The sequence below is a fragment of the Lactuca serriola genome, chromosome 7 (genome assembly GCF_051521515.1).
Source record: "Lactuca serriola cultivar US96UC23 chromosome 7, Lser_US96UC23_V15, whole genome shotgun sequence".
Classification (NCBI taxonomy): Eukaryota; Viridiplantae; Streptophyta; class Magnoliopsida; order Asterales; family Asteraceae; genus Lactuca; species Lactuca serriola.
The window spans coordinates 72,792,236-72,805,874 of record NC_136414.1 but is presented as its reverse complement, the minus strand read 5'-3'; the positions used below and the strand labels follow the sequence as shown (position 1 = coordinate 72,805,874).

The window sequence follows — 13,639 nt, the reverse complement described above, 5'->3', positions numbered from 1 at the left end:
TTTAAAAACGAAAAATTTTATCAGTATTTTTAGAATGTTGCAAAACAATGGCCATAAACTCTTCCTATAAACATAAATGACTAGGACCTTTATTGGATTCGATGATTACCACTGATGATGTTTGATTGGAAGAAACAACATATCAACGACCTTGAAGAACACACTAAGGCCGCCCAAGAGTGCATGAATGTTGTTGTATTCCGGGTGCAACATGTTGAAAAAGTAATCGAAGAGAAAGGGTAGGGGAATGGATTAGGTCTGGCAATCGTGTCATGTTCGGGTTGGCAGGTCAAAATATACCAACCCTAACACGACCCATTTAACTATACAGGTCACGAGTTGGCAGGTTTGGAACATAAACTCATATATGATCCGTCAACCCACTTATTTATAAGGGTTCACAGGTTGGCGGGATCGTGGGCCAGATTTGGGTTCGTGTGTCTGTGGGTTGGATCGCAGCAAATCGATTGCCTACTGTGCATCCATTGTTCACGTTCAGGCGTCAACATCGTTCGATAATGATTCAATCATTCATGTCGTTGTTCTTTGTGAGTTCGTTATGTCGTTCATCATAGAGGGGACAACAAGAGAGGGCTTATTCAATTTTGTTTGTGAGATACTGAGATTATTTAGTGTAAACGCCAAATGTTAAATGGTCAATGGTGCCGGGTATCCTATCCTACTATAAAGTATAAACTGTATAGTGTATAATACTTAATACATTTAAAAAATATATAATTTTTTTTATTAAAATTCTAAACGGCTTGACAGGTCAACCGGTATATTTTTTGAGAAACTCATATATGACATGTTTAATAAACGGGTTGATAGGTTGGTGGGTTGGCGGGTTGACGGGTTGAAAAACTCAACCCAAACCCGTTTATTTTGTATCATGTCGCGGGTCGTATCGAGAATTGTCAGGCCTAAGAATGGATAAACGAAGCCAAACAAACATGTTGGACCCTTTATTTCTTTTGTACAAAATACAATCCAGGATTCTAAGTTATGCTTCCCAAAATTGAAATGATTTTGCAAAATTTGCGAAATGCAAATAAAATTTTAAACTAAAGGAAAATCACAAAGTGGTTACAAAACCCTGATTATTATTCACAAAATCATATTTTGCGTATGGATGTTTATTTCGTGATAAATGTGAAAAGATAGTCACTAGGCGATAACACAGCTCCTGTTTAGGTCATTTTTTTATTCCATTTTCTAAAACGTTTCAACCCATTCTAAAAAGTTAATCAAGAATCTCTCATACTTTATCATTGGTTTTGTAATTAGCTTTTAGTTAAAGGGTTAATCATGTTTAGAAGTATTTATGATCACAACTAAGACCCAAAATGAGAAAATGAATGAGTTTAATTTCATTTTATTTTTCAATAAAAACAATCTTTGACAATACACAGAAAACTCCAACATATATAAAGACGAATCAGTTCCCTAAACACAATTTCCTCACCAATAATCTCCACAAGAACACTCACCGTCTTTAAAATGATGAAACCGATTCGCATCCCTAACAACAATAACTCTTTCGGTAATCTTCGACACAAACTTAGTAAAATTATGACAATCTAAACAAACTCTAAGGTTTTTAATAATCCTAATTTCCTCTCCAATTTCCAAATTCATAACTCCAAAAGCAATCGCTAACTTCTCACTATGAACATTCACCATCAACTCCTTCTCCTCCTCTTCGACATCATGCAATGCAGTCACAGTATCCGTACAAAACCCAACCTCCTTCATCTTCCCCATCAACTTCTCCAACATCCTATAAATTCCATCAATTTGTTCATGAAATTGTTGTCCAGATGTAAACACATGTGGGATTTTATCAATTTCTATTAAAGTACACCCAGGTGTTTTTCCAAGGTTCCGATTCTTCACCATTTTTCTAATCGAAGCGGCTTCGTTAAAATTCTTGTCAGCAGTGTATATATTGGAAAGCAACACATGGTATCCTACATTTTCAGGGTCTAATTCGAATAATTTATCAGATGCTAATTTTGCTAAATCCATGTTCTTATGAGTCTTACAACCACTAAGAAGTGCACCCCATACTGCGGGACCCGGTTCAATTGGCATTTTTTTAATAAAATCATACGCCTTTTGTAAGTCTCCGGCTCTACCATATAAGTCAACCATGCACGCGTAATGCTCGGGTAACGGGTCAAACCCATGGGTCGAACCCGAACCTGAACCCATGGTTTGGAAAATGTTTTCTCCTTCTTTTACTAATCCACCATGACTACAAGAGTATAGAATGTTAACAAATGTGACACGTGTTATGGGTATTTTTGAATCTAACATTTTGTTAAAAATATTTAGGGCTTCATGGGCATGTCCATGTAGACCATAGCCTGAGATCATGGCATTCCATGTGACTGTGTTTTTGTCTTGCATTTTATCGAACACTTGGCGTGCTTCTTTTATGCTTCCACATTTGGCATACATGTCAATTAAAGCAGTTGAGACGTAAATATTGGAGATGAAGTTGTATTTCTTTGCTAAATCATGAACCCATTTGCCTAAAGTTAGGGCACCAATTTGAGCGCATGCTGAAAGAGTGGTGGTGATTGTTGTGGGATTTGGGGGGATTTTGAGGTTTTGCATTTCTTTGAAGAGGGAAATTGCTTTATCTGTTACTCCATTTTGGGCATAACCAGAGATCATAGCGTTCCATTCTGCTAATGATTTATGTTTGGATTCATCAAATAGTTTTCTTGCAGGATTGATCTCATTGAGGCGAGTGTAAACAGTGATTAGTGCTGTTGAAACAGAAGTTTGGGAAAGGAAATTGTGTTTGATGCAAAAACTATGGATTGTGGTTGTAAGTGTTGAATGAGGAAAGGGATGAGAGACAGGAATTAAACCTACCAGGGTGCTTGAATTGACTTTGTGTTGTGAAGATGATAATTCTTTGAAGAGATTAATGGCGTATTCCATTTCTTGATTACAACTGAATGCAGAAATCATAGCGTTGTAAGCGATTATGTCTGGGTGTTTGATCTGTTGAAACAAATGCTTTGCTGTTGAGATATCTCGACATTTTCCATACAAGGAGATTAAACCTGTAAGAACATGAAGATGGGAATGGAATCCAAGCTTAATTGATAAACACTCAATCGCCATTCCCAGTTTTAGCTCCTGAAGTTCAGCAGCAGCTTTGAGAACAGATGAGAAAGTGGTGGAATCAAACCGAGTTCTTCTGAGAATCATGTCTTTAAAGATGGATATTGACTCGTCAAGACAGCCATTGTCGACTGACCCTGATATCATAGTGTTACACAACACAGTATCTGGTTCAGGAATTCCATCGAACACCTTGTAGGCATACCCCACCTTCCCGAAATTCAAGTACATGTTTACAATGGTGGACGAAACAAATAAATCAGATCCAGCTCCACCAACAATCGCATGCCCATGAAGGGATGATCCTAATTTGCTACACAAAAGTTTTGATGCGGCGGAGATAACAAACGCGTAAGTAAAACTATCCGGTTTAAGAGCAGTGTTTAGGCGGAGTTGACGGTAGATGGAGAGTGAATTTGAATGGCAGTTGTTACAAGAGAATTCTCTGATGATAACATTGTAGAGAAAAATATCGGGGTTTGGAAATGTCGAACCGATTAGGGTTGCATCGGAGATGGCGCCGAGATCGGAGAGTTTTTGAATGAGCTTTGTGACAGTGGCTAAGTCGGACTGTAGGCCGTTGAGGATGATTTGGGCATGGGTTTGACGGAGATGGGATTGCGTGGCGGCGTTTCCAATCAGCTTTAGAAAGAAGTTTCGATCACGTTTTGCTACGGCTCTGCAAATCATCGGTTTTTGGTTTGGCGTTTGGCGGGGGAACTGGTGGTTCAAGTAGGGAAATATTTAAAGCAAACGTAAATTACAAAAGTAGCCCGTTAGGCCAACATATGATTTTATTTTTTTATTTTTATTTTTATTTTTATTTTTTTGTGGAGAGGGGGGTATAATATGTATAAAAATCGTTGAGTGTCGGGCATTGTCAAAATTTTATATTTTTTGGTCTAATATATATAAAATGAAAGTATAAGAGTCTATTTGTTACAAAAAAATCAGGGAGTAGGGGGGCCTCGCTCTAATAAAGCTCTGTCCATGCTTATATCTTTGATGTACCGATTCAGATAAGAAAGAATGTCATCATCCACACAAAATTTCAATAATAGCAGTCAAAACAAATCAAACCTTGTAATATTGTTGTGAAATTTATTGTTCCAAGTAAAGAAAAGAATATTGTGCACCATCCCTAACCCCTAGCCATGAAAGGAAGTTCTAAAATTCTCCTAATCCAATGGTATATTTCTTGTTCAAGATTTTTAATTTTTGTAATGTTGGAGAATCGACACAAAACTCTGAAATCTTGGAAACCCTAACCCTAAGTTTTATAAGGGTTACTTTCGATGGATTAACCATCTTATTGAGAAAGAACGTTATAGGTATATGATGTTTGGACTGAAATGTGACCTTAACAAAAGGGAGGATCATAGGGGTCAGGTCGTACAGAACTAAAGTTTAAAGAGATGGATTTGGCAATGGTGAAGGATGAGGAGCTCTTTGAAGCCAAGTTGATTGTCTTGAGGAGTAAATTGAGTCAGCTGAAAACAAAATTGTAGTCATACACGTTTTGGTCATCGATGTCATTTATGCTCTTTTTTTCGGCATTATTATTCCCACGGAATAGTAGAAAGGGGTAGGGATGTGAGGTTTGGGAAGTGTGCTTAGTAATTACAAGTGTTGTATAGTTTTGGTGCTTGTCGGTGTAATGGTTTAGGTATGGAACTTTTGGTAGTCTTTGAACATGCACGAATGGATGTTACTTGACTACAGTTTATATATATTGCATATTTTGGCATTCACCATGCTTTTGTGTAACAATAATGAATTCTAAACAATGACACTATAATAGTAATATATCCTTACTTTTTAGTGTAACACCCGGTTTTCAAAACCGATTGGTTTAGGATTTCAAAGGGTCAAAGGCTTTGTTTGGGGGTAAAACCAAGTGTTACGACATTACCATAAAAAGGTCACAATGTGACAAGAGATTAAATGAGAATGTTGATTTAGACTGAGCTCACGGCGTGAGCAATAGGAGCTTACGATGTAAGATGGGCTGCAGTCCAAGCCCATGATCTTTTAAGGTTTCCTTCGTATTTAAACCTCGTAAACTTCATTTTAAGGTTCCTCAATAGCCTCCTTCGTCCCTAAGCACAGAAAAAACCTAACCCTAGCCTCTCTTTGTGATTTTTGAGCTTTTGGTGGAGTTTTGATGGCTTAAAGAAAAAGAGAAAACCATTGGAGTATAGATTCAACTTGGAAGTTCCTTTTGCAACCTCTAGCAACATCTTTGGACCATTGTGAGTTACCGAGATTCAAGATTTTTGATTCCTTGTTGTTAGATCTAAGGATTTATGCATGTTTATCCATGGCAATAAGAGTTAGAGTGTTCGGACTCCATAAAGTTAGCAACTTTATAGGTCCTTAGAGTCCCTTGGTGATTATATGTAATGGTTCTAAAGTCTGGATGATGTTTAAGTTCATACTTGAGATTTGATCCCCTTTTTCTTCATGAATGCCCTAGTTTGTGCTCAAGTCTTGTATTGGACATGCAAGACCTTAAACCATCAATTTTTATGACCCTTGGGGTGTTAGGAAGCCTTCTGGAAAAGATGGATTAGTGGCTTAATTGATTAAGAAGTTTATGGATCAAAATGTCATTCATACTGATTTCACGACGTGAGGCTTTGCATGTCACATCGTGAGGATCATGCGCCTCAACTATTTTGTCCCTTAGTGGCTCACGACGTGAGCCATAGATGGTCATGTCATTAGGGGCGGTTTAAATTGTTGACTTTCATTGACTGCTGACTTTTTGACCAGCTTGACTTTAGATCAAACTTGAATGATTTGGGTTGTTGACTAAGATTCTTCCATGATTTGGTGATAGAGGGCTCGTGGGAAGAATCGTTGCAGAAGGGAAACTTGTCACAGTGTTATGGGTTCTTCATTTCAGGTGAGTTTCTCCTTGTTGTACTCGTGGGTCGAAGGCACCAATGTCAGCCCGCTAGGTTATATATCCTGGTATATAGGATCAAGGTTGTAGAACTCGTTACTCGGTACTTACTCGGTTGACTGCCGAGTAGCAAGTACTCAGGAGGAATCGGATTTGGTAATTCATGTAGAAATATTTTTATGGAAATTATACATGTCAAAATCATAAGTTAAACCATAAGTTGATTGAAGTATATAACAAAATTAGATACATGTCAATACATAAAAACTAGAATATACACAATTGTCTCACTTCGTGTGTGTTAAATAATAAAATAATCACATATGTGTGTGTTAAATAATAAATGATTAAGTGTATTATACATATTAATGTTCAAATTCTTGATTTTTTTCTCTTTTTATGACAGTTTTAGCCCTTTGATCGAGCTTGACCGAGTTGCCCGAGTCTCACCGAGTTGGTCTGAGTACTCGGCTGAGTTTGACCGATTTGGTATGATTTTTATAGATTTTGACCAATTTCCGAGTTATTTCACCGAGTTGGCTTAACTCACATCGATAAGAGGCTGATTCCGAGTATTCGGCTGAGTATTCACCCGAGTTAGCCAAGTTTTACAACACTGTATAGGATGATGCTATGTTGATTATGTTGGATTATGTGTCTAAGCCCATAACTATAACTGGTATGTACTTGACCCGATAGTAGCATGGTCATTTTGGGTTGCCGTCACCAGAGCAATTTGATAGGATGGACTTTTGAAGAAGTGGTTATTTGTGATTTATTAATATATTATAAGTATATATATTAATTGATAAATCGTATCATTTAATTAGTATTGATCAAAATTTGATTTGGAATTATTTTAGTGATCAAAAGAGACTGATTAAATTTACGGGGACTGATTAAGTAAATCAGTAATACTTATAGTATGGGATAATGATCCATAGTTGATTAGGATGGGCTAAACCTATATGATAGTCCATGAAGGTTTAAACCAAAAGGGCCTAAGAAATATGAAGGGTCATGGTGAATTAGGGTTTGCATGGATGTAACCCTAGTCTTTGCCACACTATAAAAGCAACCCCTTAAACCCTAAAATCGGTTCATACATTCTTGTGAAGAACCATAACCGATTTTGGTGATATCTAGCCACTTCTCATAAGCCTCCTCTTGCATTCGGTGTTTGTGACACATTAGAGGCATCACATTTGAGGTGTTAAAGCTTTTAAAGGCCAATAACTATTAGCTATATCAAGAGGTATTCATCTAACTTGGTTTTATGTTGTATATCTTCAATGACATGCTAGTTAGGATGTATGCTTTGGAAAATTGAAATTGTATGTATAATTAGAGAAAACTTAGATCCAAAGCATCTAGGGTTACATGTGCACCATAGGAGTGTTAAAGTGCTCAAAACCCAACAAATTATATGTTAGATTTGTAGATATGTATGATTACTTGTACTTGCTAGTTATATGTTTATCTGTTATATAGTGTGGTTGGGTTGAGGTTGTACTACTTTATGCTGTAAGCCAACAAACCTGGGGCAATCCATTAGGAGATTGTGGGTTAGAGTGGCAATCCAATCGGGACGTTGTAGGTCAGGATAATCCAACCAGGAGGTTGTGAACCCAGTTGCAATATGTATGTCAATCCAACCGAGAGGTTGTGGGTCAGGGTAATCCAACCGGAGGTTGTGGACCTAGTATGTAGTATATATTGCAATCCAACCGGGAGGTTATGGGCCAGGGTAATCTAACTAGGAGGTTGTGGACCCAACATGCAATATGTATAATTGTTTGGTTGTGTGTGGCACTTTGGGGAACTCACTAAGCTTTGTGCTTATAGTTTTATGTTTATGGTTTCATGTACTTCAGTTTTCAAAAGGAATGGTCCGACTTGATTGCACTACATCCCCTGAAGATTTATCCTGCAATGAATGTTTACAAATTACTCTGATGTTTTGAGAATACCTTGACTCTGATCATTTTTTGAACAATGTGTAAATAGTTTGAAGAATATAATATATTAACATAACAGACTGTTGAAGAATACCAAAGCATAACTGTTGAACTACTTTGGAGAATACCAAAGCAACAGACTGTTGAACAAAAGTCGCATGCATCTCTATTTGAAGAATATTAACATCTTAGTTGTGACAATTTCCATGAATTAATCTTTAAATGTGGGTTACTCCAATACTTAATCTTCATTAAGTACCCCATGAGCATTAGTCGCATCTCCTTGTTATATTCATCTCCATGGATATTCTACAATACTTCATGGCAATCTTAAATCACTAATTAATTACAGAAGTATGACCAAGTGTGGAGGAGTGAGTAAATTAATATTATGGAAGCTGGTTAAAACATGTGAAAGGAGCATAATGATAAATTAATGAAAATGATTGCAATATGGCATATTATTAAGTCTCCACATAATAACCATCATGTTAGATATAATTTACATTATATAAGTTCCAAAATAATTCAAAACTAAACAAAAACAATCAGACCAATCCACTAGCAACTCTAATGAATATCAATCTGGTATGACAATTATGTTTGGTTTGTGATAATGGTTTGGTGAATGGGTAGGCAAGGTTCTCTTATGATGATACCCTGCTCACTATGGGGTCTCCTTAAACAAGCTCTTGAGATAGTGGTACTTTCTCAGTATATGTCTTGAGCGCTTATACGATATGGGTTCTTTAGTTAAGGTGACTTCACCTTCATTATCACAGAAGATCTCAACATAACCATCAATGCTAGGAAAATACTGAGATCAGTGATGAACTTCTTTAGTTACATAGCCTCCTTTACAGCTTCATCAGCTGCAATATAATTAGACTTTGTCGTAGAATCCGCCACTTTATCTTGGTTGGAACTTCTCCATGCTACTGGTCCCCCCATTCATCAAGAACACGAATCCAAATTGTGATCGAGAATCATCTCTATCGACCTAGAAACTAGCATCAATATAAGCCTTTACACTGAGCTCCTCCATATTACCACAGACCAAGAACATACCATTCATCTTCCTTGGATACTTAAGAATGTTCTTGACTGCGATCCAATTATTTTCACCAGGGTTGACCTTATAACGACTCGTCATACTCAAGGAACACGATATACTAGGCCTAGTATATATCATGGTGTACATGATCGATCATATAGCAGAAGTATATGAGACTCGACTCATTTTCTCTAGTTCATCACTAGAGCTTGGACACTAATATATGCTCAATGTCACACCATGTTGCATAGGCACAAACCCTTTCTTAGAGTCTTGCATCTTGAATTTCTTCTAGTTTTTATCTATACATGTATGTTGGCTCAATCCAGTGAGTCACCTAGATCCATCCCTATAGGTTTTTATACCTAGTATGTATGTTGCATCTCCCAACTCTTTATTAGGAAACATTTCCCAAACCAAGTTTTTACACTTTGTAAAGTTGGGTCATCGTTTCATATGAGTAATATATATCATCAACATACATAATAAGGGAAACAACAAGACTCCCACTAGCTCTAACATACACACATGACTCATGGTCGTTTCTTGAAAAATCAAACTCTTTGACTTTCTCATCGAAGCAAAGATTTCAGCTGTTAGATGCTTGTTTAAGTTCATAAATTGACTTCTCAAGCTTAAATATTTTATTTAAATATGTGGACTGTACAAAATCTTATGGTTGTGCCTTATACACATCTCTGTCAAATTTATGTTAAAGAACACGGTTTTTACATCCATTTGTCATATTTTATAAGCATGAAATGTTGTTATGGGAAGCAATATCCTAAATAGATTTTATTATTACTATTGGCGAAAATGTTTCCTCATAATCAATTTCTTAAGGCTAAATATAACTCTTCGCAACGAGTCGAACTTATCAATTTGATTCATGTTTGGAGTGTTATTCCACATATCCTATACTAAGTTGATTCATTTTTGTCTCTTCTTCAAATCAAGCAACAAACCCAACATAACTAAAATTTGTTACATGCGAGTAAATCATACTATTATTCAGATTATCTATCCTTGTCATTATTAGAAGTGTCTCACACACGTTAACCAATCATAAATATGTATATGTACCAACTCTAGTTATTTCATGGTGCTTTGCCAAAACATTAGCAATACATCAACTCTGAAGCAAATCTTATCACTGAGACACACTTCATATACCAATTTATGCTACTTTAAAATTGCTTCATGGACCCATCTGCTTAAGGATTTCATTCTTAATTCCAACCATTGTCACGTTACATATTTAAGCATTATACTTTCATCATAACTACTTGCACAAGCATTGAAGTGCATTCTTCATATCTCTTATATTTCATTATAACTAATAAGTAATAACTTTAAGCATTTCTTCTTTGAATTTGATTTCTATTTAGAATTCCCTTCTATTTTGGCCACTTCACATGATTGACATTTACATTCATCTAGACCATAAACTCACCATCCCACAGTCAACCTCGTCTTTCAAGACTATTTCTTCGTGTTAGTGTCATTAATGATAACTTTAAGACAAATTTTAACAAAAAAAACAAGATTCAATAGATTTAAACCAGATTTAAACATGTTCTTAAATTTCTCAAAATCCCACAAAACACCCAACCCAACACAACTTATAAGAACAAATATAAGCAATAGTTTTACTCGTCTTCTTGGCTCCTCAACCTTGCTAATTTGTTAGTAACCACAATATCCAACTGTGCTGCTTTTTCCACTATATCCTTCCTTTTTCTTGTAGATACATTGTGTGCAATTTCAGCACAATATGTCCTAAATCAAATCAACATAAGTTTACATATAACATTATTAAAAGGGTATTTTACACATTTGATTATTACAAAAAGGAAAGCATATTAGTCAAAGTAAAAGTACCTATTGTGCATCATGAGGACTTCCAATTCTTTTGCATTGTGAACAACAAACTTTTTGAAGCCATTTGGAAGATAGTGGCGAGTTTTTTTATCGGATCCATAACCAATATTGGGCATAAGAGTTACTCCTTTAAACTTCCTCCTAACCCTTGAATCAATACCCTTGGGTCTACGCCAGTTTTCCTGCAACAAAAAGATTATAAATTTCAAGGCAATAAACAAGTTTTTGAAACCATTTGAAAGAAAAATGTCTTTCTTTTGCATTTAGTATAATCAGATGATTCTACAAATACATACCTTAACGCAGATTTTCCAGTCACTGTGTGGCCTTTTGAATTTCTTGACTCTCTTCTTGACAATCTTCTTATCCAGCTTAGGAACAGCCATTGTGTTCTTCAAATAAGATAAAGAAAGATGGTTAATTGTCTACTTTTGAAAGTTAAATCAATTTGTAAATGTTACGAGGCATTCGACTTCAACTTAATGATGCGATTTGTTCACCTGATCATCACTATTGTGATAGATTTCTATGATAATTAGGCATTTTCTTCCTTCTTTAAAGAATCAATTAGCGTTCAGATTACATATGAGTGTGCAATAATTTTCGCAAATTAAATGAAGCACACTTGAATTGTTGAACCATAAATGTTGAAGCATGTAAACCGTACATCGGAGACACTAAAATGAAGAGCATTAAACCTTAAAAACAGTGAATTTTGGTTAAGCTTGAGGTTATGTAAACGCCTAATTCAACGACTATTGTGCTAAATTGTACAAGAAGAAGAAAAGAAAGGGCACAGACAAAGCCCTGATTCAAGAATTATCGTACTAAATTAAAAAAATAATAATAATAAATAAATAAATAAAAACAGTTGCAATTAAACAATTGTGTGTATGTATGTTCGAGATCAAATGACTAATAAAAGATGGAAGCTTTCAAACCTGTTGTTGAGTTAGTGCTGTGAAGACGACGATGGAGTAATGGCGACAGGTAACTCCTACGCCTTGGAAATTTTTTTAGGGTTTTAAGGGTGTGTGATCGTAAATGGGCTGAGTCCTGATATTTGGGTCCTATATTACACTGTTTGGGTCCAGTTTTCATGTCATACTTACACGAATAGGTTTTACACCTTGACAAACTACAATTTTTTTAAGGTTATTGTCCAATAAATAGTTGTTGTTTTTTTTTGTTTAAAATGTCTTTTTATTTAACTTTTATAGTCTACGTGTTGAAACTCGAGGTGCATAAATAGATTGGTTTCAGATCGGGATGGAAATAGGTTAAAATAAGATTTGTTAAAAGAAGAATATTGGGACCGGTCCTAAAAAAATATTAACCTGTTCTGAAAAAAATATTAACCTGTTCCGAACGGTCCAAGATGAGTCCTAACATATCAGACAATTCAAAAATTAATACGAAAAGAAAAAAATTGTTTGATTTAATTCGGAACTTAATTATTTAAGCAATAATTTGTCAAACATATATCCATGAACATGGATAAAAAGTCAATACATATCGACGAAGTTTTTTCTGGATGACAAAACTAATTCTTTTGAAAACAACAGTTATGAATCTAAGAAATATAACATTGGTATGTACGACCTGTTGGACTCTGTTAAGGAGTTTCATCGTCTCTGGTGCAAGAAAACCAAAGATATCAAATACAAAAGGTATTAACACATGTTGGTTTTGAATGCATGCATTTGTGTGCTTTGCCACTTTGCACGCGGTGACTTTCAAAGCAGCATGTCCCGTTGTGAAACCCCCGCTCCTCAAACCAACGAGAAAGGAGACCCCAGTAAGATCCACCCAAGTGTGTTTCTCTCCTACCCATCCAAAGACCAAAATGTCAGGCAGACTTAGTGTGGATCTTCCATCCATGGGGTCCGTCAAAAAGTTCACATGCACTTCTATCTTCACATAAATATCAGTAGGCCGGTAGACATCAAAGAGAACATCCCTAACCACTTCATGTCGGTATTTAGAGTCAAGGATCTCTCTACAATGAAACACATGTTCTCCAAAAGTGTCCAAACATGCCTTATGGAAAACTGGGCATATCTCATAAATCGAGAATAGAGGAATCATGAGGTTGTATCAAGGGATAGTATGGTATTCCACAAGAGACATATGCTGGTTGAGGCCATTAATAAGAATAGTTAGCAGAAAATCTTGAGCATGAGGCGCTCGAAGACACTCAAAAATTGCTTTTTGTCCAATAGTCATGTCCAAGTCGACTTTCATATATCTAACGATTTTGTTAAAAATGGCATATCCCAATGCTTTTTGGGATTTAGGGGGTGTCCTTATTAGTGAATACGCTACAGTCGAATCCTAGAATTGTAGTCTAATCCCAGAATCGTATCGCGAAGACGCGTCAAAGCACAGAGGTAATCACATTTCATACCATATATGTCACTTTCATGTAAGATGTGCTCTTGTAAAGTCCAAGATTGGGTCCTCAAGGCTACAAGTGCATAAGTGGAAACCTTGTATGCTGAGTACAAGCCCAAACCACCAAAACAAATAGGTAAAGAAGCCAGACGCCACGAGATGTCTCCAAAGAAGAGGGCCTCCACAAACCATCATATCCTCGATAGACCCGCGCAATCCTTTGTCAAAGAACAAAGTTGCCTCATCCATGTGCACAAGTTGACATGTCCTTAAACCAAATAAAAGTTTTTCAATATACATGAT

At 36.1% G+C, this 13,639-nt stretch overlaps 2 protein-coding genes across 2 annotated transcripts; both read right to left on the bottom strand.

Moving 5' to 3' along the window:
- Positions 1 to 1,359: 1,359 nt before the first annotated feature.
- MEF29 (Pentatricopeptide repeat (PPR) superfamily protein) lies at positions 1,360 to 3,873 on the bottom strand. The gene has a single exon (XM_079010889.1). The coding sequence runs from the start codon at positions 3,829 to 3,831 to the stop codon at positions 1,462 to 1,464; it is 2,370 nt and encodes a 789-aa protein (XP_078867015.1). The 5' UTR covers positions 3,832 to 3,873; the 3' UTR covers positions 1,360 to 1,461.
- Positions 3,874 to 10,587: 6,714 nt separating this feature from the next.
- LOC145063378 (large ribosomal subunit protein eL32z-like) lies at positions 10,588 to 12,016 on the bottom strand. The gene is made up of 4 exons (XM_079010984.1): positions 11,884 to 12,016; positions 11,239 to 11,334; positions 10,943 to 11,124; positions 10,588 to 10,840 (listed from the first exon to the last, which is right to left on the bottom strand). Exons 2-4 carry the CDS (start codon positions 11,326 to 11,328, stop codon positions 10,711 to 10,713), a joined length of 402 nt encoding a protein of 133 aa, XP_078867110.1. The 5' UTR covers positions 11,329 to 11,334; positions 11,884 to 12,016; the 3' UTR covers positions 10,588 to 10,710.
- Positions 12,017 to 13,639: the final 1,623 nt, after the last annotated feature.